Source organism: Terrapene carolina, unplaced genomic scaffold (genome assembly GCF_002925995.2).
Source record: "Terrapene carolina triunguis isolate 2854851 unplaced genomic scaffold, T_m_triunguis-2.0 Scaffold406, whole genome shotgun sequence".
NCBI classification, from domain to species: Eukaryota; Metazoa; Chordata; order Testudines; family Emydidae; genus Terrapene; species Terrapene triunguis.
Genome location: NW_020664757.1, coordinates 958,260 through 980,175, shown reverse-complemented (window position 1 = coordinate 980,175; position 21,916 = coordinate 958,260). Strand labels below are relative to the sequence as shown.

The following is a 21,916-nucleotide window of genomic DNA, read 5'->3' as shown; positions in this document are numbered from 1 at the left end:
GGGTCTCCAGTATGTGCTGGTCTTGCCCTGCTTCTCCTGTCACAATCATTTTATCTTGCATGCCTTTCATCCCAATGCTTTCGAAGCTCTGTACAGACACTAATATACCACTGAAATATAAGGAGCTTTGGGGTGAAATGTGGAAACTGCTTAACAGTTCACAGCAACACTCAATAATTTAGGACAGGAAGAGAAGAAAATACAACAGCCTAATAGCTCCTAGACTAGGCTACCTGAAATTCCTGAGCAGTTGACTATTGTAGAGGTTCTCAAACTTCTCCAGAACAGTAGAACCTCAGAGTTATGAACACTTCAGGAATGGAGGTGGTTCGAAACTGAACAAAATGTTAGGGTTGCTCTTTCAAAAGTTTACAACTGAACATTGCCTTAATACAGCTTTGAAACTTTACTACGCAGAAGAAAAATGCTGCTTTTAACCATCTTAATTTAAATGAAACAAGCAGAGAAAGTTTCCTTACCTTGTCAAAAAAAATGACTTTCCCTTTATTTTTTTAGCAATTTACATTTAACACAGTACTGTACTGTACTGTACTTGGCTTTTTTTTTTGGTCTCTGCTGCTGCCTGATTGCATATTTCTAGTTCCAAACAAGATATGTGGTTGACCGGTCAGTTCATAACTCTGAGGTTCTACTGTAGATGGGCCATATCTTAACAGAGAGATTATCTCATGGGCTCAGCTCCCCTCTCATTCATGATCGTATGAGCCACCTGCCTTCCTGATCATGATCACATAGGTTCTCTGTGGCAGTTACAGCAGCTCTTTACGTACAAGAATATTAGGAAAACATGGATGTATGTTTTACTGTCTCTACTGGGATTTAGCAGCACTAGATGACCAGCCAATTTTCTACCACCAAGTGCTTCATGGAGCTGGATTCAATTCCTTGGGCCTATCTTTCTGTGTTAGGAAGGGCTAGCTCACTTCCTGGAAAGCTCATTTTAGCATCCCCGTTAGCCAGTTCGGAAGCTGTACTGATGGATTCTAGAAACTGAACATAGCCTTCCTGTGTGGCAGTGCAGAACTCTAGCCCCTAGGCCAGATGTAGGCAACCTATGGTACGTGTGCCGAAGGCGGCACGTGAGCTGATTTTCAGTGGCACTCACACTGCCCGGGTCCTGGCCGCCGGTCCAGGGGGCTCTGCATTTTAATTTAATTTTAAATGAAGCTTCTTAAACATTTAAAAAAATCTTATTTACTTTACATACAACAATAGTTTAGTTATATATTCTAGACTTATAGAAAGAGACCTTCTAAAAACATTAAAATGTATTACTGGCATGCGAAACCTTAAATTAGAGTGAATAAATGAAGACTCGGCACACCGCTTCTGAAAGGTTGCCAACCCCTGCCCTAGACCAATAGCATAGCCCTAAGATACTTTCATTTCTATTAGCTTTCCTCTGATCTTTTTGCAAAGTTTTTTATCTGAGCCAATATACACAAAAGCTCTCCCCGCACAGACCTAGATTGAATCCGCGGAGTTAGATATTTTAGAATTCCTACTTTAAAATGCGATAGAAAAATAGATATTATACTCTGAGGAGATAAAGGCACAAAGAGGAGTTAGGCGCCTTTTGAAGGCCTCCACCCTGACCTTTAACTTTGTAATAAAATCATTTTTACACTCCTTTCTGTGATGCACAAGCACCATGACAACATGCAACTAGTCTGTGAATACAGACTTAAAAAAAAAGCCTGTGGTTTCACCTTTGTTATAGACAAGACCTCTAAGAAAGATGAAGCAAATAATGATCCTCTTCTAGTCACCTGGAATGGATTAATTTTATCACATCCCTGCTCATCTAGTAAACCCCCCCCCCAACTGTTTTTGTTTATTATATAAAACACTTTAAAAAACCTCAAGCACTCAAACAGATACAAAAGAAGTTACAAGTTAAAGCTAATTGATGTGTAACAAGTGGTATGAAATCAAACCGATGAAGTAGATTCTAAGATACTTGAGAATTTACACTGCCCAGGGAGAACTCTCCGGGAGATTTGGGTACATTGTACAGCAGGGCAACTACCGAACAAGGGTTCTGCTATGCTGTGGGCAAACACAAGGTGATCTATTGAAGTGCTGTGTACACTCGTCTGCTGGGCTGATGGTCAGTGAAGCAAGGAGCCTGCGCTGAAAGAAGAAAACCAAAGCACGCTTGGGGGGGGGGAGGGAATCCTATAAATACACAGGCACAGTGAATAATGGCTTGTAAAAGGTGCTGGGTGACAACACCAGTGTTCTCTACCCCTTGAGACGGGGCAGCTACAGTGCAAGCTTCCCCCAGCAGCCACTGTGCCTTAACCCACAGCTGTGAGACCCCCTGCTAGGGATAAAAGGGAAGACAAATCTCCACTGCCCCCGTGGTCTATCAGGTCCAGACTGTCTTGGCAGCCTCTCCAGGGCACGCTTGCAGGCTCCTCCGTTCTAACCCCAAGACACTGCTGCCTCCTGCTAGAAAGGACAGAAGTGATGATCTTCATGCAAGGATGCTGCAGGATGTGTGTGGGGAGGGGAGGGTTGCTTTAGCGATGAGTCAGGCAGGATGCTGTGGAGAGGCAGAGATGATGTAGTGATTGTAGAGGGGAGGCAGGGAGCAGTGGCTGGAGGAGCAGCTTGGAACTGGCCTGGGGAGCAGGGCATGAGAATGTTTGGAGTGAGGAGATGCCTGCACCAAAAGCAACCTGTGCTGACGGACAGCAGGGCTCTAGCCCCTTGTTTATTTTATTAACAGGGAGGCTGGACCCAGGCCAGAGCTATTTTTAGCAGAGACTACAGCCCACTAATTAATTAAAATAGTAACATCCTGTCCTGCCGTCCCCTCCCCAAGCAGGAAACATAAAAGGTAATAATGCTGCAGAGCCAGACTCTGATGGGATCCTGCCGTCGCATCTAACATCAGACTGGGCTGCTAGTGGTTAAAGGAAGCATTTTTAACTTCCCAGGTAAAAGTGCCAGCTCACTGCATCTCTTCGGGTACGTATGCCCTTTCTGCGGATCTGGAAACTCTGCCAAGACAACCTTGGGAGGGAATGGGAGGAGTGAGTAATGGGAGGGTTGAAATGTACAAGCTGAAATTCAGGACAGTACATCTTTCACCTAGAAAAATAAGGCTCAGTCCCCTGCGTCTCCGAAGGCAGACAAGAGAACAGGCTGGTTCCACCTAAACCAAAGGGAGCATTTCAGTCTTGCTTCACCGATTTCCAAACACGCAGCAAGCCTCCCCCCTACCGGGCCGCTAGAAATCTTTCACAGATGACCTTGATTGTCTTGTTTCCACCCCCACCTCCAGATACAGCAGGAGCCTGATCACAAGATGCTGCTGCTTAGCCCTCGAGAGAGAGAGACCCCGTAACATTTCGTCTGGATCTAAACCTTGGCTATAGATGCCCCCCTTCAACTTTCAGGGAGGAGGCTTGGGGTCCAAACCCAAATTGTGTGGCTTAGGTCCTGTTTGTCGCTGGGAGCTCCTTAAATCAGTGCTCTGAGACTCAATGGTCAGGTATTTGAATGAGTTTTATTGATCATATCTGCACTGCACAACAGGACTGAGTAATCTCTCCAAGTCCTGCCCTGAAGCACACAGAGCTCAATGTAAAGATAAGATGGATTCTCTGGGGGCAGCCTGTCCTTTCATTGTTCCAGAGTCGTGGTCAAAAATCTGGAGGGGAATGTCCCCAGGATGGGTCAGAGCCATTGCTAACTTCATCCTAATGCTGAGGCAGAGGAGGAGTTTCTTACTTCTCTGTTGTTGTGGTTAGCTTCTGATGCTTTTATCCAGACTATCTGGACCCACGGGGTCTGTGAGCTCGGGCTTCCTGGCATTTCCTGCTTCCAACAGGCTGGAACTACCTGGAGACCAGCCTCTTACGTTATTTTAATGCTTTTGTATCCAGTCCCAGCACCCCTACATCCCCCGAATTACACCCACCACCCACTGGCACATGCAGAGGGACAGAGACACTTTGAAAGGCCCACTCATCCATCCTGGTGGAGCTGCTCCTGGGAAGAAACAGGCTGGCCTCTACTGCACGCCCAGGGCTCCCACGTGTGTTCCTCACATCTGTGTCCACAGCAGGAGCAGAAAGCAGAGCAGCCAGGCATGGGGTAACTAATGAGAACTTGCTGCGTCAGGAGAGACAGCTGACTCACCAAACAAGTGCATCAATCCAAGAGGTGAGGGGATGCTCCCCCTCCCAGGCCACTAATTACCCCATAGCGGTTGTGGAGTCTCACTTGTGTCACCTGGGCGTACTCACCTAGTGAGCAGCCCAGCTCTCAGGCCTGGAGAGAAGAGAGGGATTGAGTGGGAGAGGAGATCTCGGAGGGAAGGCGGGTAGGTGGTGGTGAGTCTCGTGCTGCTGGGGTTAGTGATGGAAGTAGGGGAGAGTGTGGGGGCGAAGCCAGTGGGGGCTGCAGAGACCAGGGAGGAAGCACTGGGTATATATGGGGGCTGAGAGGCAAAGAGAGGGAGTGGATGTGCAGGCAGCGAGCTTAGAGGGGAAGAATTAATGACCTCCCCAAATCTGGAGTCAGCTCCGCTCTGAAGTGCGGCTGAGGATGAAAATGAGGAGGGATCCAACATGTGACCCCACCACACCTTTCAGATCTTCCAAGAAGTCTGAAGCAGAGTTTAAGAACAAAGATTCAGGTCAGGTGTGTGGAGGAGAGGAGGGCAGGGTTAGCTCTTCCAGCCCGGCTTCACTTTATGCAGGGCAATTCCCTCCCCGCACCCAACCCATCTTTAAAAATAACTTCACGAGACCAAGCAAGACCCCTGCACTGTCTGCTTTCTAGCACACAGGGTTCATGCGCCAGCCAGGTGGCTGGCTGGGCATTGCAAATTCATTCTGTGTCTAGCTCCTGGTTACAGCATTAGGTTGCAGGAATATTAGAACAGGTAAAAACGCCTGCATTCCACAAGGTCGTTCAGGCACAGCCAGTTTCACTGGCCCTCTCCTGTTCTCCCCACACTCCCATTCAAATGTTGGTACAAAATAAAGCTTCCTCCCAGGTAGACAAAGGGCTGGCCTCACCTCTGGCTTACTGCAGTTTTATGCCGGTGTTACTCCTTTGATTTCAATGCAGTTACCCCAGCATCACACTAGACACACTCAGTGGTGAATCTGACCCAAGATATTCATCTTGTGAATCCAGAGAGAAAATGGAGAAGGTGCAGCCCAAGTATGATCTGAGGAGAGAGGATACTGGGAGCTGACCTGGGGTTAGTATCACTGCTGAGGTATATAAGTGGTGCATCTGAATTGACCTGCAGTCAAGACCAGCTCATCCTGAGATTGTGAATATGTTTAACCCTCCCTCTGCTAGTCTTCCACCAGACCTGCTATCTGCCATTAACCTTCCACTGAAATCAGTTCACCTTTAGGATGTACCTGACACCTGCAGCAGCACAGTCAGTACATAGGTGCTAGATGGATCTGAAACAGGTAGGAGGGGCTGCTTTTAGAGCCTTGAAGTTTGACCGTCCTTTTTCACACCCACCCCGTCACCCTCCCACCCTTCTTCATAAGGGCACCTCAGGGCACTATACAAAGAAAAAACAATCCTAAAATAACTTAAAAAATATAAATCTCAGAGAACCCAGAATAAGTTTTATCCAGGACTTGTCAGTTGGGAAATCAATGAATTCCTTGAGAGAGAAATGTCCAGGGGCCACACTGTTCCACCACCTTCCAAAAGCCAGGGGGATATTCGATAGTAAGGCCATATTAGGGGTCATGCTTACCATGCAACTGCAGGAGCACCGAAGTGTAAATGTTTGGCATACCTAATAAAAAGGTGTCAATGCGACTTATTTCTTGTGGGTGATGCCCTAACTCTCCAGCACTTTTGCTGTGGGTCATTTGGTCCTGATCTGAGTACTGTACATTTCTGTTAGAATTTGACTTACCCATTATTTTAAAGAAACAGCTCTGAGAATTTCCTATGAAGCAGCCTTTTTGTAAGTCATTGGTGGCTGGCACCACAGGAGATGAATGGAAGAGAACCAGGGCTGCCCTCGCCCTCAAACATAAGCAAAAGAATACAATAGGCCAAAACCTGCCCTGGGAAAGACACGTACAACCACCATTGACAGTGATGGGAATTGTATGTGTGTATCAGAGAGCAAAATTGGCTTCTTCCACCCCAGCAAAACTTTCCACCCCTCAAATAAATAGGCCAAGTTATTACCTGATAAAGGTGGTCTTCCCAGTGGAATACTGCCCCACCAGCAGCACCATTGGCTTATTATCAAAGTCAGCATCTTCCAGGGCTGGTGAATGAAACTCGTGGAATTTGTAGTAGTCTTCCAAAGGGAGCAGCTTGGTTTTGTAGAGCTTTTTGAGTCCCTCGCTCACAGTCTGGAACACTTCAGGGTCTTTCCTCCTCCTGTCATCGGTACCCAACCAGCTGAACATGATGGAATGGCCGGAGGGGTGATTGCCTTTCAGTGCTCTCTCCTTTTCAGTGAAGCTTGGTCTTCAAAGCAGAGCAGAAGAGGTATATAGCTCAGCCGGTGGTCTTTCTGGGGAGGGTTCCAGGCAGCAATTCCTAAATTTAGTCACTGTATATTTGTTTATGTTAAAGCAGCAAATTTCTGTTTATCTCCAGAGGTTGCTGGTTATCCTCTAGGAAAGAGCATTCTCTGTAATGCAAAGCAAGACACTAGGGCAGGATGCAGTGGAGAGGGGGGATGAAATACCCGTAGTGGCTGCAAAACAACGTCCTTTTTCTTGCATCAATGGAAGATGAGATGACTGCCCTTGATTTCCTCCAGGATCTCTTGTTATCCACAACTGGAGCTTTGATTGTTTTGTGGGTTTAAATCTGCAATAGGTAGGCTTTTTTTAAGCATTTGCATTAAAACTCATCTTGAATTGCAATTATAATGCAAAATGAAAATGCCTCCCCCCAGCCCGGTTTGCGAGGCAATTAAATGCTAAACTTCATTCACTCTTTCCTTTCAGATCGTAGAGGTGGGACTGAGGCGCTGATTTGCTCCCGGCGGGTGCATGCTGCAGCTCTGGAGAAGAGGTGGCTGAATCACAACAGCATCCTCCCCTGGTGCCGCAGCTGGTGTTTAAATGCCAGCCTTTCAGGAAATTGACGAGCGACGGAAGTCATCAGCTCGTGGCAAGGTCTGGCCGTTCTCGCGGGCAGGGTGAGGCTGAGCAGGGAAGCACCATGTTTGGAGGAGGAGCTGGCTTTGCTCCTGCTCAGGATTTGCTGCAGTGGCTGGGCATGGTCAGATTGCAAGCTGCGATCAAGGACAAAGTCATCTCTGGGGTGGGAGAGGATCAGGGCACAGCGCCCTCTAGAGGGAGACGCAAGGATCTCGATTAGCAGATTACACACAGACAGTTTATTGATGTAAAATACTTCGTTTTTCATTTTTAATCTGGCATACATTGGCATAGCTCCACTGACTGCAATGGTGATGTGATGAGGCAGGCCAGGTTAGAAGCAGGACCGTAATGTATGTGTATTATGGTGCTTGTCATCCCAAAGAATCTAGAATGACAGAGCTCTTTAACTATATATCTCTATTTGTGCGTGTGTGAGAGAAGCCTTATGATCTCTCATACTGCCCCCAAAATGTACCTCAATTCTGACCCATAGGAATGACCTCCGGGGTCGAGAGGGTAGTTCAGATTCCAAGGCCTGTTTGGGCTTTGAGATCTTCGCAGAACCTGCCAGCAAGGAAGCTTGTATTGTGGTGGATTTCATTTTTATGTGTGTCAGCAGCCACTAGTGTGGCTCTCCCGGATCTGTCGTATGTTTGCATTGGCACCACACCTGCCAGCTGAGTAGTATAGTTCATTGGCATTTTAGCTCTTCTGTTAGCAAACGTATTCTTTTTCTTTAATTGTGTTACATTACAGTAGGGTATATAACCACGCAATTAAAATATGAGCTATATTAATCCAGCCTGTCTACCATATACCATATATGTGGCTGGCATGGTACAAGAAAACCATGGCAAATATTTTCAAACTAAGATGCCTAGAGGTAGGTATCTAGCTCCACATTTAGCCACCTAAATAAAGGGGGCTGATTTCCAGAGGAGCCAAGCAGCCTTCTCCCAGTGAAGTCCCTTTGAAGCATTACAGGTCCTCTGGTCCCTCCTGTAAAGCAGGCCCCTTTTATTTAGATGCCTAAATTTAGAGTAAGGTGCCCAACTTTGAATAGTTTACCCTATAGTCTTACAGTAATAACTAAAGATTACTTAACAGGACACTTAATTTGGTTTGCCCATAATCCGAGTAACTTTTCTCCTTTAAATGTTTTTAATGCAAAACAACCCTCAATAAAACCAGCCAATGGGAGATGCGGAGCTGGCACTCGGGGTGCAGACAGCATGCAGAGCCTCCCTGGCCACCCATGCACCTAGGGGCCACAGGGACCTGGTAGCCACTTCCGGGAGCCGTGCGGAGCTAGGGCAGGCAGGGAGCCTGCCTTAGCCCCGGGCCCCCGCTGCGCCACCGACCGGACTTTTAATGCCCGGTCAGCAGTGCCGTCCGGAGCCGCCAGGGTCCCTTTTTGACTAGGCATTCCGGTCGAAAACCGGATGCCTGGCAACCCAAGTCAGGACCCAGCATAAAACCTGGGCGTGCTACAGCACCCCCTGCACCCCTAGTTCCTATGCCTATGCTTCCACTGAGGGCTGGTCTACACTACCATTAAGTCGATGTAACTTACATCATCCCGGGTGTGAAAAAACCACTCCTGAGCGACGTAAGTTACATCGACTTAAAGCGGTGTCCACACCATGCTATGTCGGCTACTGGCGCCAATGTAGCGCGGTAGTGAAGACAAACCCTGAGTCCTTTGCCAAGAACGCTGTCAGGAGGCATTTTTGGAAAAGCTCCCAGCTGTCAGGAGACGTTTTTGGAAAAGTATCAGAAGCTCTAACACCTTCCCAGCAGGTGGTGGGTGGTTCATATAGCACACTCTTCATAGTGAAAAGAGTCCCTAGGCCAAATTCCAGCTAAATTCAAGAATCCCTCAACCAAATGTGTTTCGCATAAACAACTCCAACTGCATGGAAGACAATTGGCATATATCTACTGAAGCTAGGGCTGAATTTGACCCTCTGTGTCTGCCATACAATATGACAACAAACAATCCTTGCATTTGAATAAGAATGAACAAATTAGGGATAATATGATCTTCGGGCTCTTAAATGTGGTCTTCCTTTCCTAGTAATCTCCAGTGAAGAGGCACCCTTGAATACCAAAAGTAGAGTCTGACCACCAGTGGTAGTGTTTACTCCAACCACACAAACTAAGAGATTCCATAGAGGTAACTTCTTGTGAAAGTGGGAGCATTTTAAAGATCAGGGTGAAATTCTGCCCCAGTGAAGTCAATGGGCTAAGATTACACCTATATTATTCACTTGTTTCTGTTGTATCTATCTTTTGTGAAGAATATATAAGATCTACATCTGCCCCGAGGGCCGGTTCCATTATCTCTTGGCTACTAAATATTTGATAATAAATTTGGGGGTTTTTTCCTGTTGGTTAAGCATTTTGTCATTTCTGGTTGCTTCCATTCTATAATCTGACTTATTTGTACAAGTAGTTCTTCCAGCTGGTCTCCCAATCTAGCATGGAAGTTGGATAGTTCTGAATCCAAGTGGTGATTTATCTGCTCTGCAAGTATATCCATTGTGGCAGAAAATTATATTGTTGCATTTTCTGCAGAAGGTCAAGGTTCTTACCTCAGATTTTTCATTAGTTATTAGAGATGGTGCAAAAGTAAAATTAAAACAAACAAACAACTTTAAAGCATTTGCATCTCAACTGAATGTGCATTATTTATTTATTTATTTTTTTAAATGGATAATTCTGAAGAAATCAATATGGCTTTACAAAATGTTTCTGTTTTGTTAAAAATGGCCAATTTCATCTCCTAGTTGTCTCTACCATTCAAGAATGGTACACCTGCAAGAGCATTCTAGTATCTACCCAGCTATTTTTGAGTGGCTGGACTCTTCTGCTTTACAGTCTGTTTGTGATTGCCTTACTTGTCACAAACTAAGCCAAGTTTACCCAGGTTAGGCCTTGGATGGGAGACAACCAATGAAAACCTAGATTCAGAGATTATAAAGCAGAAAGGGACCACTGTATCATTTAGTCTGACCTCCTGCCTAGCACAGGCCACAGGACTTCCCTGAATTCTTGTTTGAACTTGAACATATATTTCAGAAAAATATTCAATCATTATTTCAAAATTGCCAGTGATGGAGAATGAACCCCAACCCCAGGTAAATTGTTTCAATGGTTAATTTATGTCTTATTTCCAGTCTGAATTTGTCTAGCTTCTTCTTCCAGCCATTGGATCTTTTCACACCTTTGTCTGCTAGATCGAAGAGCCTATTATCAATTTTTGGTTCCCTATTTACAGATATATAAATGGTGATCAAATCACCCCTTAATCTTTTCAAGAAGCTAGATGCTGTAGAAAGTGGTGTTGGTGATTCAGAAGCACTGAATCTATGCCCCATGATGATTGTGCTAGGTGACCACCGGTGCTTTAGAGGTACTGTCTTTCTAGTGAGATGTAAAATGAAGGTCCTGACCACTAGTAACATAAGAGAGCCCATTGTACTGCTCATAAGAGAGAGATGTTAACCTCCATGTCTAGGGTTACCATACGTCCAGATTTTCCCGGACATGTCCGGCGGTGCTGGGCCGGGGGCGCTGGGCCGGCGGTGCTGGGCCGGGGGCCGGGCCAGGGGCCGCAGTGCTGGGCCGGGGCCGGGGGTGCTGGGTTGGGGCCGCGCTGGGCCGCGGGCTGGGGCCGGGCCGGGGGCCGGAAGTGCTGGGCCGGGGGTGCTCGCCCGGGGGTGCTTGGCTGGGGGCTGGCCTGGGGCCGGCACCCCAGGGCCCGAGCCGAGCCAGGCTGGAGACGCTGGGGCCGGGGCCGGGGCCGGGGCCGGTCACCGGAGGGGGTCAGACTGGACCGCGCCTCCTCTGCCCCCCCCCCCAGCTTACCCGCTGCCTGCTTCAGGCTTCCCGCGAATCAAATGTTCGCGGGAAACAGGGGAGGGGGCGGAGTTGGGGCGGGGACTTTGGAGAAGGGGTGGAGTTGGGGAGGGGGTGTGGAGTGGAGTGTCCTCTTTTTGGACACTCAAAATATGGTAACCCTATCCATGTCTCTTAAATTCTGCTTCTGGTATTATTACATTTTACCAACCTAAATTCCCCTTGCAGTTTCAAATGGATACTGTTTTCTTTGTTTCCTGTTTAAACCTGTTCCTTGTGTTGATGTTAAACAGCTACAAGACTCCACTCCAGAGTGGATATATTTTAGTGCTGGGTGAAGTGATCATTATTTGTATGTAGCCTTTGTCTATCCCACAGGGACATACATCTAATATCCATGAGATCGTTGGATGAAAAATGCTAGGAAAATACTAATTCTTTGGGTCTAACAGCCAGTTTGATTGTCTCTATTTCTATCTTAAAAATATAGACATTAAATAATGGCCACAAACTTTCTGTGTCATTACATTTTTCAGGTAGGTGGACATACCATACCTCAGGAGATAAAGCACACTGGAAATCAAGCGTTTGGCATTCTGTCCCTGAACCTGCCATGGAATTTCTTGTGACGCCTCATGCAAGCCATCTAACCTCCGTGTCTTAGTTTTCCCATCTATAAAACAGGGACAACACTTCACAGTTATCAGCATATTGTGCTGCTTTTCATGAAGGCAGCTACAAATGTTTGCTGAATTAAGGAGAACAAATGCTAGGTGCAATATGTGTAGATCCAAGAACTAAGTGGGTACTACTTGGGGAGGCAGCATGGTCTGGTGCAGGGGTGGGCAAACTATGGCCCGGGGGCCACATCTGGCCCGTCAGACCATTTAATCTGACCCTCAGCTCCCACCAGGGAGCGGGGTCGGTGGTTTGCCCTGCTCCACGCAGCTCCCAGGAAGCAGCCGGCATGACACCCCCCACAGCTCGACCCCCCTCTGGCTCCTACGTAGTACATGGAGGCATCGCCAGGCGGCCCTGTGCCCAATCCGCAGGTGCACCGCGCAGCTCCCATTGGCCGCACCTCAGAGCTGGAGAGGGGACATGCTTCTGGGAGCTGCTTGCGGAGGTGCTGCCCAGAGCCTGCACCCCTGAGCCTCCCAGTGCCCCAATCTCCTGCCACAGTCCTGATCCCCCTCCTGCCCTCCGAACCCCTCAATCCCAGCCCAGAGTCCCCTCTTGTACCCCAAGCACCTCATCCCCAGCCCCACCCCAGAGTCCGCACCCCCAGCCAGAGCCCTCACACCCCTCTCCCATACCCCAACCCCCTGCCCCAGCCCTAATTCCCCCTCCCACCCTGTGAACCCCTTGGTCCCAGCCTGGAGCCCACTACTGCACCCCAAACCCCTCATCCCCAGCCCCACCCCAGAGCCCTCATCCCCAGCACCCCAACCCGGAGCCCCCTCCCACACCCTGAACTCCTCATTTCTGGCCCCACCCCAGAGCCCTCATCCCCTCCTGCACCCCAATTTCGTGAGCATTCATGGCCCACCATACAATTTCCATACCCCGATGTGGCCCTTAGGCCAAAAAGTTTGCCCACCCCTGGTCTGGTGGATAGAGTTTGAGACTAGGAGACAGGAGACATGTTCTATTTCTGGCTCTGCCACTGACTTGCTTGTGTGATCTTGGGCAATTCACTTTATCGCTCTGTGCCTTGGTTTCCCCTCCAAGTTTGTGTGTGTTTAGATTGTAAATCCATTAGGTCAGGGACTCTGTCTCTCTGCATTTGTACCGCACCAAGCACAGTGAGTCCCTGATTTCTAATGGCCCCGTAGGTGCTTTACATAATACAATTTGTAATAGTAATTACAATATTTTGCTCAAACAGTTCTACACAAACACTACCTCACCTTCCTGGAAGTGGTGTCAATATAAAAGCCTGTTCTCTTTCCTACTTTCTGGGCAGTGAAGCAGCTTGGAGAAATACTGCTTGTCCAAGGAATCTGGTTTAGCCTGCTCGAAAACTGACAAATAAATATAGCTGCCATATAAAACAAGTCATATGATCAATGGTGACATGAACCTTTGTGAGTTATAACTGTTATTGATACCTCTCTTCATATACCTAGTGAATTTCGCATTGTACAGTCATGTTATTTTAATAGGGATATGTCCTTAAAAATGCTGCACTATCAGGCTTCTGTGACAGCTTGCCACATTAAAGTGACTAGGCAGTGTCTGAAACTAAAGTTAAACTATACAATGGCAAAAAAATGTTAAAACTGTTGTTAACAGGGTTAGTATGGCTAAGTGGCTCCAAAATAGAGCTGGACAGGAACTGGAATTTCCACTTTTTCAGGATATTCGGTGATTTCAACATTTATTTTTGTTCTGAATTGGGACAACCAGAAGTAATTTGGAAGATTCCCACAATGAAATTTTTTTCAGAAAATATTTTGGGTCATTCAAAACCAAAAGTTTTTTTTTGAAACAAAAAAATCAAAATGTTCCATTCTAAAAATGTCAAATGAAAACATTAAGATGTTATCAAAATGTTTTTTTTCATTTTTTTCCAAAGTGAAATTTCATTGAAATTGACACATTCCCATGAATAAATTCAGTTTCAACAATACAGCATTTTCCAATGGAAAAACAATCCATAGAAAAGTTTTCAATCAGCTCTACCTCCAAGCTTTATTATTCTGCACCGTGCAATACAAGCTGCCTCTAATGAACAATATGCTCTTTTAAAATGTACATTGTCCCCAATAGCTTTGATGTTGATGAAAGCGATACTGTTAAGGGAACTTCAATAAATAGTAGGAGAGCGCAAGAGAGTTATTGCAGAGTATTTACAGAGATTATTAGTATAAATTGATCAATACAATGGAGCCAGATTTTGCTCTGTTACCCAGGTGTAAATCCACATAAATACATTGAAGTCAGCAGTCTGTAACAGAATTACACTGGCTTTACTCTGATGTATCAGAGCAGAATCGGGCTCACAGCATTTATTTTGGGTGGTTTTACTTATTGGATTGGTGCTAACTTTTAACCATTACTATAGCTGGTCACAACAATTCCATCTAAATATTTAAAAAACAAAAACAACTTCATAAGTTTTGTTTTTGTTTTTCTGCCCAGTCCTAACTAACCACAAGAGTCTAGTTAAAAATGCATGCCAAACAAATTAAAGTGATCTATTAAGAGACGTGTCATCCAGGTATAACATATTATGTACATATTTGCAGAACCTCAAGATGATAGCAGAACCTCAAGATGATAACATTACCTGCCTAGTGCTGGTCAGAGGTTTGACCTACTTCACTAGTATCTTGAACCGTAGTCAAGACATGAAATATGCATTTTGCAGTTCATGTTTAGTATAGCTAAAAAGATCTGACAGTCTTCCAAATGGGAAGAATGTGAACATGTCATCTGCTAGTATTATTAGGAAAGTCAAGGTAGAAAATTTGGTTGAATTGTGCTCATCGGATACTGAACTAAGTTTCCAATTGTCAAAGTTAGACTCAGGACTCATAGTTTGTCGGACCACTCTGTTTTATTAGCACAGCGCTCTGCTAATACATTCAGATCATGTGAGCCCCATGCAAGATTCAAACAGTCTTATTTATACAGATAAAAGGGTGCGAACTAAACAAAGGGACAGAGAGAGCAAAATTGTAAAATTTGCATGGGGCACAATATGCATATCCTGCTTCCTTATTAACTTTTATAGATCTAAGGCTAATGCTTCACCAATTGCCCTTAAGTGGGGCAATTCATTAAGCAGTTAATGTCTGCTTTCCTGCCACATGGATTGCAGCATTTCTCATTTCTACTTAAAGGTACATACAGCATTCTTTAATTCATTCTATTTCTTTAATATAATTCATTTCACTTTCACACAATCTTGCAATTGTCAGTGTCTGTGAGCCATGAATTGCAGGACAGGGGTCTCAGACTTTTGTTGTGAAAGTTAAGCTAACTAACCACTATAGCTGAGAAGTAGTCAGACACTTACAAAAGGAGCTTTATATTAACCACTAAGCTAATCATGGATATCACAGGCCAAACAATAAGAAGCGAAATGCACATCCTCAACTTTTATGAACAGAAAGTTCCCCAGTTTGGGGGTTTTATTTCAGCAAAATGAACCCACAGCCTCACAATTTTTTCAGGTGTCTATCCCCCAATCTTTACAAAGGTTAAAAAAAATGGCTTACTTGCTAACTCCTTCCAGGAGGGAGACAATCTGTTTTGATGGTCTCTCAAAGTCTCCTCACCTTGTGGAAAATAGAGCGGGTTGAAAAATAAGGCAGAAAAAAAAGTGAGAAAAATGTCAGAATAATTTGTTTCATTTTCCCACCTATTCATTGAAAAGTTTAATCCAGTTTTTATTGTTTGTTGTTGTTAATCTTTTGAAACAGGACATTTTCAGATGTGATTATGTTGCTCAGGTTAGTCATATGGTGAGAAAAATTATATCAAAACTGTGTAAAAATAATTTTTGAGAATGCCTTATTTTAAAAAAGATTTTAAAATTGATACAAGTTTCCAAAAAAAATGAGTTTTCATGAAAAATGTCAGTGTTGAGAACAGGGCAGTTTTCAATAAAATGGTTTGATCAGTACTAGTGGAAAGGTTACAATGTATATACTCCCCTAGTAACCCACTAGTCAGTCCATGTTGTGTGTCCCAGATACAGAGGGGATGTCAGTCTGTTACAGCGCCCAGCTGCTGAGGTTGGTTTTTCAGATGAAGCTGTAGCAGCTGACGCTTTTAGCTCTGTAGGTCCCTGGTTCAATCTCTTCTGTCAAGATGGTGACCATCACATAAATGGGGCAGCTGTCTAGGTTTGCTAGATAAGGTACTTGTTTGTATGAAGAAGGGTGGTGGAATCAGGCCCTTAGTTTTTTTAATCTTATAACACCCACATTCCTGTAAAATAGGAGGTGAGTCTTTGGGTTTAAACACAACATTGTTGAGATTCAGCTAGTTTCACTTAAGGTCACGTCGATGCACAGTGTTGATGACACAGTGTTTTGGGATTTTGTTTTTGTCCACTTCCCTGTTGTACTGGAAGGTGTGTCTTCCATTGAATCCATCTGAGGTTGAGGTAAGGTGAGCAGGGCACCTCGCTTTGAAAACAAATGGTGATTCAGTCAGTCCCATAAACTCATGGCTTTTTGTCTCTTTTCCAGGAGGTTTGAGGAAGGAATGTATTCAGAAAAAAACCCACTTCCTATCAGGACAGTCACAGAGGCATTGAGGCCTGTTCATTACTAAGCATTAATACCTAATGAAAAGTGTCAAAGAGTTCAGGTAGCAATGGGTGCAGAATGAGCAGGGGCTAGGCAGGGGTGCTGGAACAATTTGTATAGTGGGGGTGCTGAGAGCCATTGAACAAAACTGTAAACCCTGGATATAATGGAGTGTCACTTCAAGCCAGGTGGTGCGTCAGCTCCCCCAGCACCCCTACTTCCAGCGCTTATGGGGCTTGGTGGTAGGTGAGGGGTAATAGGGTTCCCCAATGTTAAACCAGTCATTAATTTAATAGATATGGAAAGGAGAGTTTCCCTTGCTGCATTTTTACTGATGGACCAAGCCTCTCAGTATTGGGAGTAATGGAGGGAGAAACAAAGTATCTGAGGTGGAATGGAAGAGAAGAGGCGATGAGGGCGATAGATGGAAGGGAGGGAGATTTTTGAGCTGCAATGGAGAGACAGAAGAAGTGTGTGTAAGTGGGGACAATTTCCTTTTAGGGTATTGTAGGAGTGCGAGACTCACCCCTGCGGCGCCTCCTGCTGGTCATCTCCAGGAATTAGCTCTGCCAGCCTTGGAGCGCCCTCTGCAGGACACAGAGGGTCCTGTGGCACCTTTAAGACTAACAGAAGTATTGGGAGCATAAGCTTTCGTGGGTAAGAACCTCACTTCTTCAGATGCAAGGCCAGTGATCCATCTTGCCATTGGCCCCATGTCCCTCCCAGGACCCCAGTGCCCCTTTCTCTGGGTGCTGCCCCCTGGCAGTACTCCCACAGTTCTGGGTCTCCCCCTCCCAGGGGAACCCCCACCCACTATCCCCACTTTGCCTCAGTCTTGGCTACTGCCCAGTCTCCCATTCACTGGGGCAGACTGCAGTATCAGCCACTCATCACAGGCAAAGGGGTTCGGACCTGCTGCCTCTGCCTACCCATGGGCTGCCCTCTGCAACCCAGTACCCGTTGGCCTTTTGCTAGGCCGCAGCTTGGGGCTTTCCAGGCTGGAGCTTCCCCAGCTCCTCTGCCTTTCCCCAGCCCTACTCCACTCAGATACTCTGCTCAGGTCCCTGCAGCCAGGTCCATCTCCCTCTACAGCTAGAGAGAGACTGCTGAGCTCCTGGCTCCCAGCCTCCTATATAGGGCCAGCTGAGGCCTGATTGGGGTGTGGCCCAGCTGCGGCTGCTTCCCCAAACAGCCTACTAGCTACTTCCCCCCTGCAACAGCCCTCTCCCAAGGCTGTCTTAAGCCCTTCTGGGTAGGAGCGGGGTAACCACCCCGCTACAGGTATCTAGATCCCACAGAGTAAATGTCCCTCTACCCTTTCTCTCTCCACTGCTCTGCCCTTCCACTGTCTCACTCCATTGTTCCATATGTTCCTGCATCCTCTTTGCTTCAGGTGGAGGAGGTTTTTAGACAGTCCCGGCAGCCCCCTTCCCCAGACTATGGGCCCTTCTCTGTGCTGGTGGCAGGATGTATAAGCAGGTGGGCCTGGGCCTGGCCAAGGGGTGGAAGAGTCAGAGGAGCACTAACAGGCAGGGAGGTCAAAGTCTCAAGGAGCCATGGAATCTGAATTCCCCTTTGGTCTTGGAGGTGGCCTCCATTGCAGTACATTGGTGGGTGGGGCAGTGTGGAGAAAGCTGCACTGCTGCTGTTTGTGCTGCACCTACTTCTTCCTACCTGTCAAGCCAACACATTTCTAAAGCGTCAAGGAAACCCTGAGGAGCCTATTTTCTCTTGCAGAGATTGTCCTGTCTGGCTAGGAATTAATATTGCATTCAATGGTATAGTCATATGATAAATAATTGAATTATAATTCATTTTTTAAAAACAGAGCAATAAAAAGACTGGTAAGATAAGATGGTTTAATACTTGGAAAGAGACAACTTGTAGCTGTGATAATCTCAGCCCAGCTTCTACTGGCTTGGTTTGCAGGAGACTTCTATTGGAGCAGCTGTCTAGATTACCAGTATGAACGTTGGCTACCATAATATGCTGGATACACGCACTGCAGCATATGGATGAATAACTCTGTTAACTGGTAAAGTCAAGGATGTGTAGTTGGCAAACAAAGCCAGATGGCCTCTTCCTGCTTGTCAATATCTTAGTATCATTTATATTATGATGGGGCCTGAAGACCCCATTGTGCTAGACACTGTACATACACAAATGTGAGAGAGCCCCTGCCCCAAGAGCTTAGAATCTGAATAGAGAAAGTTATGTATTATTAACCCCGTTTTACACAGGGGTGACAGAGGCACAGTGACATTGAGTTACTTGCCAAAGGTCTCTCACAGTGAGTTTGCAGAAGAGTCGAATTGCCTGAGCTCCATGCCGCAAGACAGACCCTCTTTTAACCACAAGACCATCCTTTCTGTCTAAAGAGCTGACAAGGTTTGACCATAGCTATTGAATAATTCTGATGATTTGTATGGTGGTAGCAGAAGATCATATCCCTGGAATTGCCATTTTTTCAGAAACCGCACTTGTCTTAATCATCGACGTGACACAATTCTAAACACTGTACAGGCTCATTCCGCTCTGAGCTGGATTCCCTTCCTGAAAACAGATGTCCAATGTAAATGCGTGTGGATGGAGTCAAATAAATCCACTCATCATGCATTACCAGCAGGGTGTGAACAGTGTCACCTGTTTCATCTTTGAGATTGGGTAGAAAAACAACTATACAAACAAGGAAACTGCCTTCCATTTAAACAGTGGATGTGTAAGTTTCTGGTAAAGGCGATGGACTGACGTGTTCTTTCAAGTCCACCAGTGGGACCAGGATGTTGCCTCCTGGGCAGGTCTCCAGAAAATGCCTATTATTGCTCAATACCACGAAACCTATTTTCTTTCCCCTCTCTTATGCTTGATAGGTGGAAACTACGTGTCAGATTTGTATAGAAAGGAGATATCACGTGCATATGTATACAGTGTATATATAAAAACAGGTGCCACTGGAGTGTTGTTGACAGTGGAACGTTACTGTTTCTTGTGAGGAAGCAAAGCCACCTGGAAGAAGGTAGGACATTTAAACTGTAAGTGATAGTTGGAGTGATTTGGTGCTGAAGTTCAGAGGATGTCTGGTGCCTGCTTGCGCTTATGAGGATTAGGATTTTCCAAGTGGAGGAGAGGCGCGCAGCTGGTGCTGCTGTAGTTACTTTTCTTTTATCATGCTTGGATGAAGTTCTTTTAGCAGCTCAAATGGGCATATTTGCAACATGTTGCGACTAGCTGTACAGAACAGAGAAGTTGCTGCTGTTCTTTGCTCTTTAACGGGAGATGGGAAAGAAAGAGAAGTCGGGGTATTTTCATATCGGATCAGTTCAAACAGGAGAACAGGTGCAATCAATGTTAGATTAACAACTAGACCAACTCGATCAAATGATCTGGGTTCCACACATCAAAGGCTCTTGCCCACCAAATTCCTGGGAATGGGGGGATAAGGGGGTGATTAATCTACACCTTGTGCACACTTCCATTTCAAGATCAAGAGCTATGCATTTTGGGGATACAGTTTAGGCTACATTTGGCCATAATCCACGCTGCAGAGATTGGAAGGGGCCATTGACTACATTGGAGTTATATGTGCTCGGCACCTCTGATAATCACGACAGTTATTAAGGTGCCTAAATATGGATTCAGGTGCTTAACTACGAGCACTACAGGCCAGATTTTCTGCAGGTGTAAATGGCTTATTTTCATGGGTTTCCATGGGGCTCAGGTGGCATCTGATGATCTGAATGGTAATTTGAAAATTTCAGCCAAGGTGCTTAAAAGCTGCAATGTGAATCTCAGCATGTAGACTGATAGGCTGAGATTTTCAGAACCGTGCAGGCAATTCAGCCAGGAATCTTTTATTAAGATCAATAGAAGTCTATGGCCAAATCCCTGGCACTGCTTTGAAAATCTCGACATTGACAGATGTTACTCTTAACCCTTTAGGGCAATGGTTTAAGCACTGAGGATTTGGAGGAAGGTCTTTAACCTTGAAGTGCTTTAATTCACTTAAACAAACAAAAGGCAGTGATTCTTTTCAGAATAACTTTATTTGCTAAAATGTATTTAAAATAATGGAAACCAGGATTAGAGTTTTGGTACCAAAATACCCATGCGCTTGTTAATCAAAGATTGGATGTTGTGCCTGCCGTGCTGTCTTCAGAATGTATTATTGTGTGCTAGCAAGTTTTACCAAAACCTAGGAAACTCAGCTTTGTTGTGAGGTTTCCAGATTGACTACTGGTGTTTTGTTTTGATACCTAACATTCTGCTCTGACGAATGACCAGCTATAAAAGATAGGACTATTTCATTGTCCACTAAATTCACCTTTCAGTACAGAGACGTTTGTTATACCCCTAACAGCTACAGACTTAGGGGCAGATCATTAGCCAGTGTAAAGACTTCAATGGAGCTAGGCTGGTTTACGTCAGCTGAGGATCTGGCCCCTGAAAACAACCTGCTTCAGGATTTGCTGGCATAAGTGCACTCACACGGCAAAGAGGAAGTGAGAGGCTTTCAGAGAATTACTTTATACGCTTACTGCTTTTACTACATGCAAAAGCTTTGACAGTGGATTGTTGAGACGCTCATTCCCAGCGCCTGGCAGCTTCAGAGCATCTAACAGTGTGAGAAAGGTCAGGCAAGGTCACATTCTGCTAATCTGTAGTGCAGAGGTATAAGTCAGATGACACACTGCTTCCAGTAGTAAACATACCAGAGGGAGGTGCGAAAAGAGAACAGGGCCAGATCTAGCCAGCCTTCTCATTCACAGCTTTCAGTTAAAGCACTTATCCTCTGTCTGTTACCCACAGCAGCTTGTCCTTAGAAACTGCACTTACTGAAAAGGAAGACACATATCATACTCCGCCCCCAGTACAGGAGGTGGAATAAATAGTATATGCTCAGAGCCACATTCAGTAACATTACTGATGGACATACACGCAGGCATCTGTATATACTGTACTTTGCACATCTTCAGCCCCTTCCACCCAAGGCTCTGAGGCTACGTCTTCACTACAGGGGGGGGTCGATTTAAGATATGCAAATTCAGCTACGCGAATAGCGTAGCTGAATTCGACATATCGCAGCCGACTTACCCCGCTGTGAGGATGGCGGCAAAATTGACCTCCGCGGCTTCCCGTCGACGGCGCTTACTCCCACCTCCGCTGGTGGAGTAAGAGCATCGATTCGGGGATCGATTGTCGCGTCCCAACGAGACGCGATAATTCGATTCCCGAGAGGTCGATTTCTACCCGCCGATTCAGGCGGGTAGTGTAGACCTAGCCTTAGACTGTTGGGAAAGAAGAAGATTAAAATAAGTGGGGAAAGGATCCTGTAGCCATCTGAGTAATAATTGCCCATGACGTAAGTAATTAGGTGTTGCATTACTTTTAACTTACATGGCATCTGTCATCCAAAGATCTCAAAGCAATTTGGCAAAGATGTTCAAAATTAGGTGCCTACAATTAGATTCCTAGGGGGAAATTTTCAAAGGTACCCAAGGTATTTAGGAACACAAATGTCATTGACTTTCAGTGGGTCCTACTGGAGTCACTAGGAGTTGCTGGATCAGTACGTTTGAAAATTTAGGCCATTTATTTAGGCACCTAAATGTGGATCTAGGAGTCTAATTTTAGGCACCCCTTTTT

At 45.7% G+C, this 21,916-nt stretch overlaps 1 protein-coding gene across 1 annotated transcript in view; it reads right to left on the bottom strand.

The window, feature by feature from the left end:
• Window positions 1-7,190, bottom strand: part of EHD3 (EH domain containing 3) — a 35,007-nt gene extending 27,817 nt beyond the window's left edge. Inside the window, exon 1 of the mRNA XM_026658186.2 lies at window positions 6,214-7,190. Within this exon, the coding sequence (XP_026513971.1) occupies window positions 6,214-6,440 (227 nt within the window). The 5' untranslated portion in view covers window positions 6,441-7,190. The remainder of the gene's footprint in view (window positions 1-6,213) is intronic.
• Between the last annotated feature and the right edge of the window lie 14,726 nt (window positions 7,191-21,916).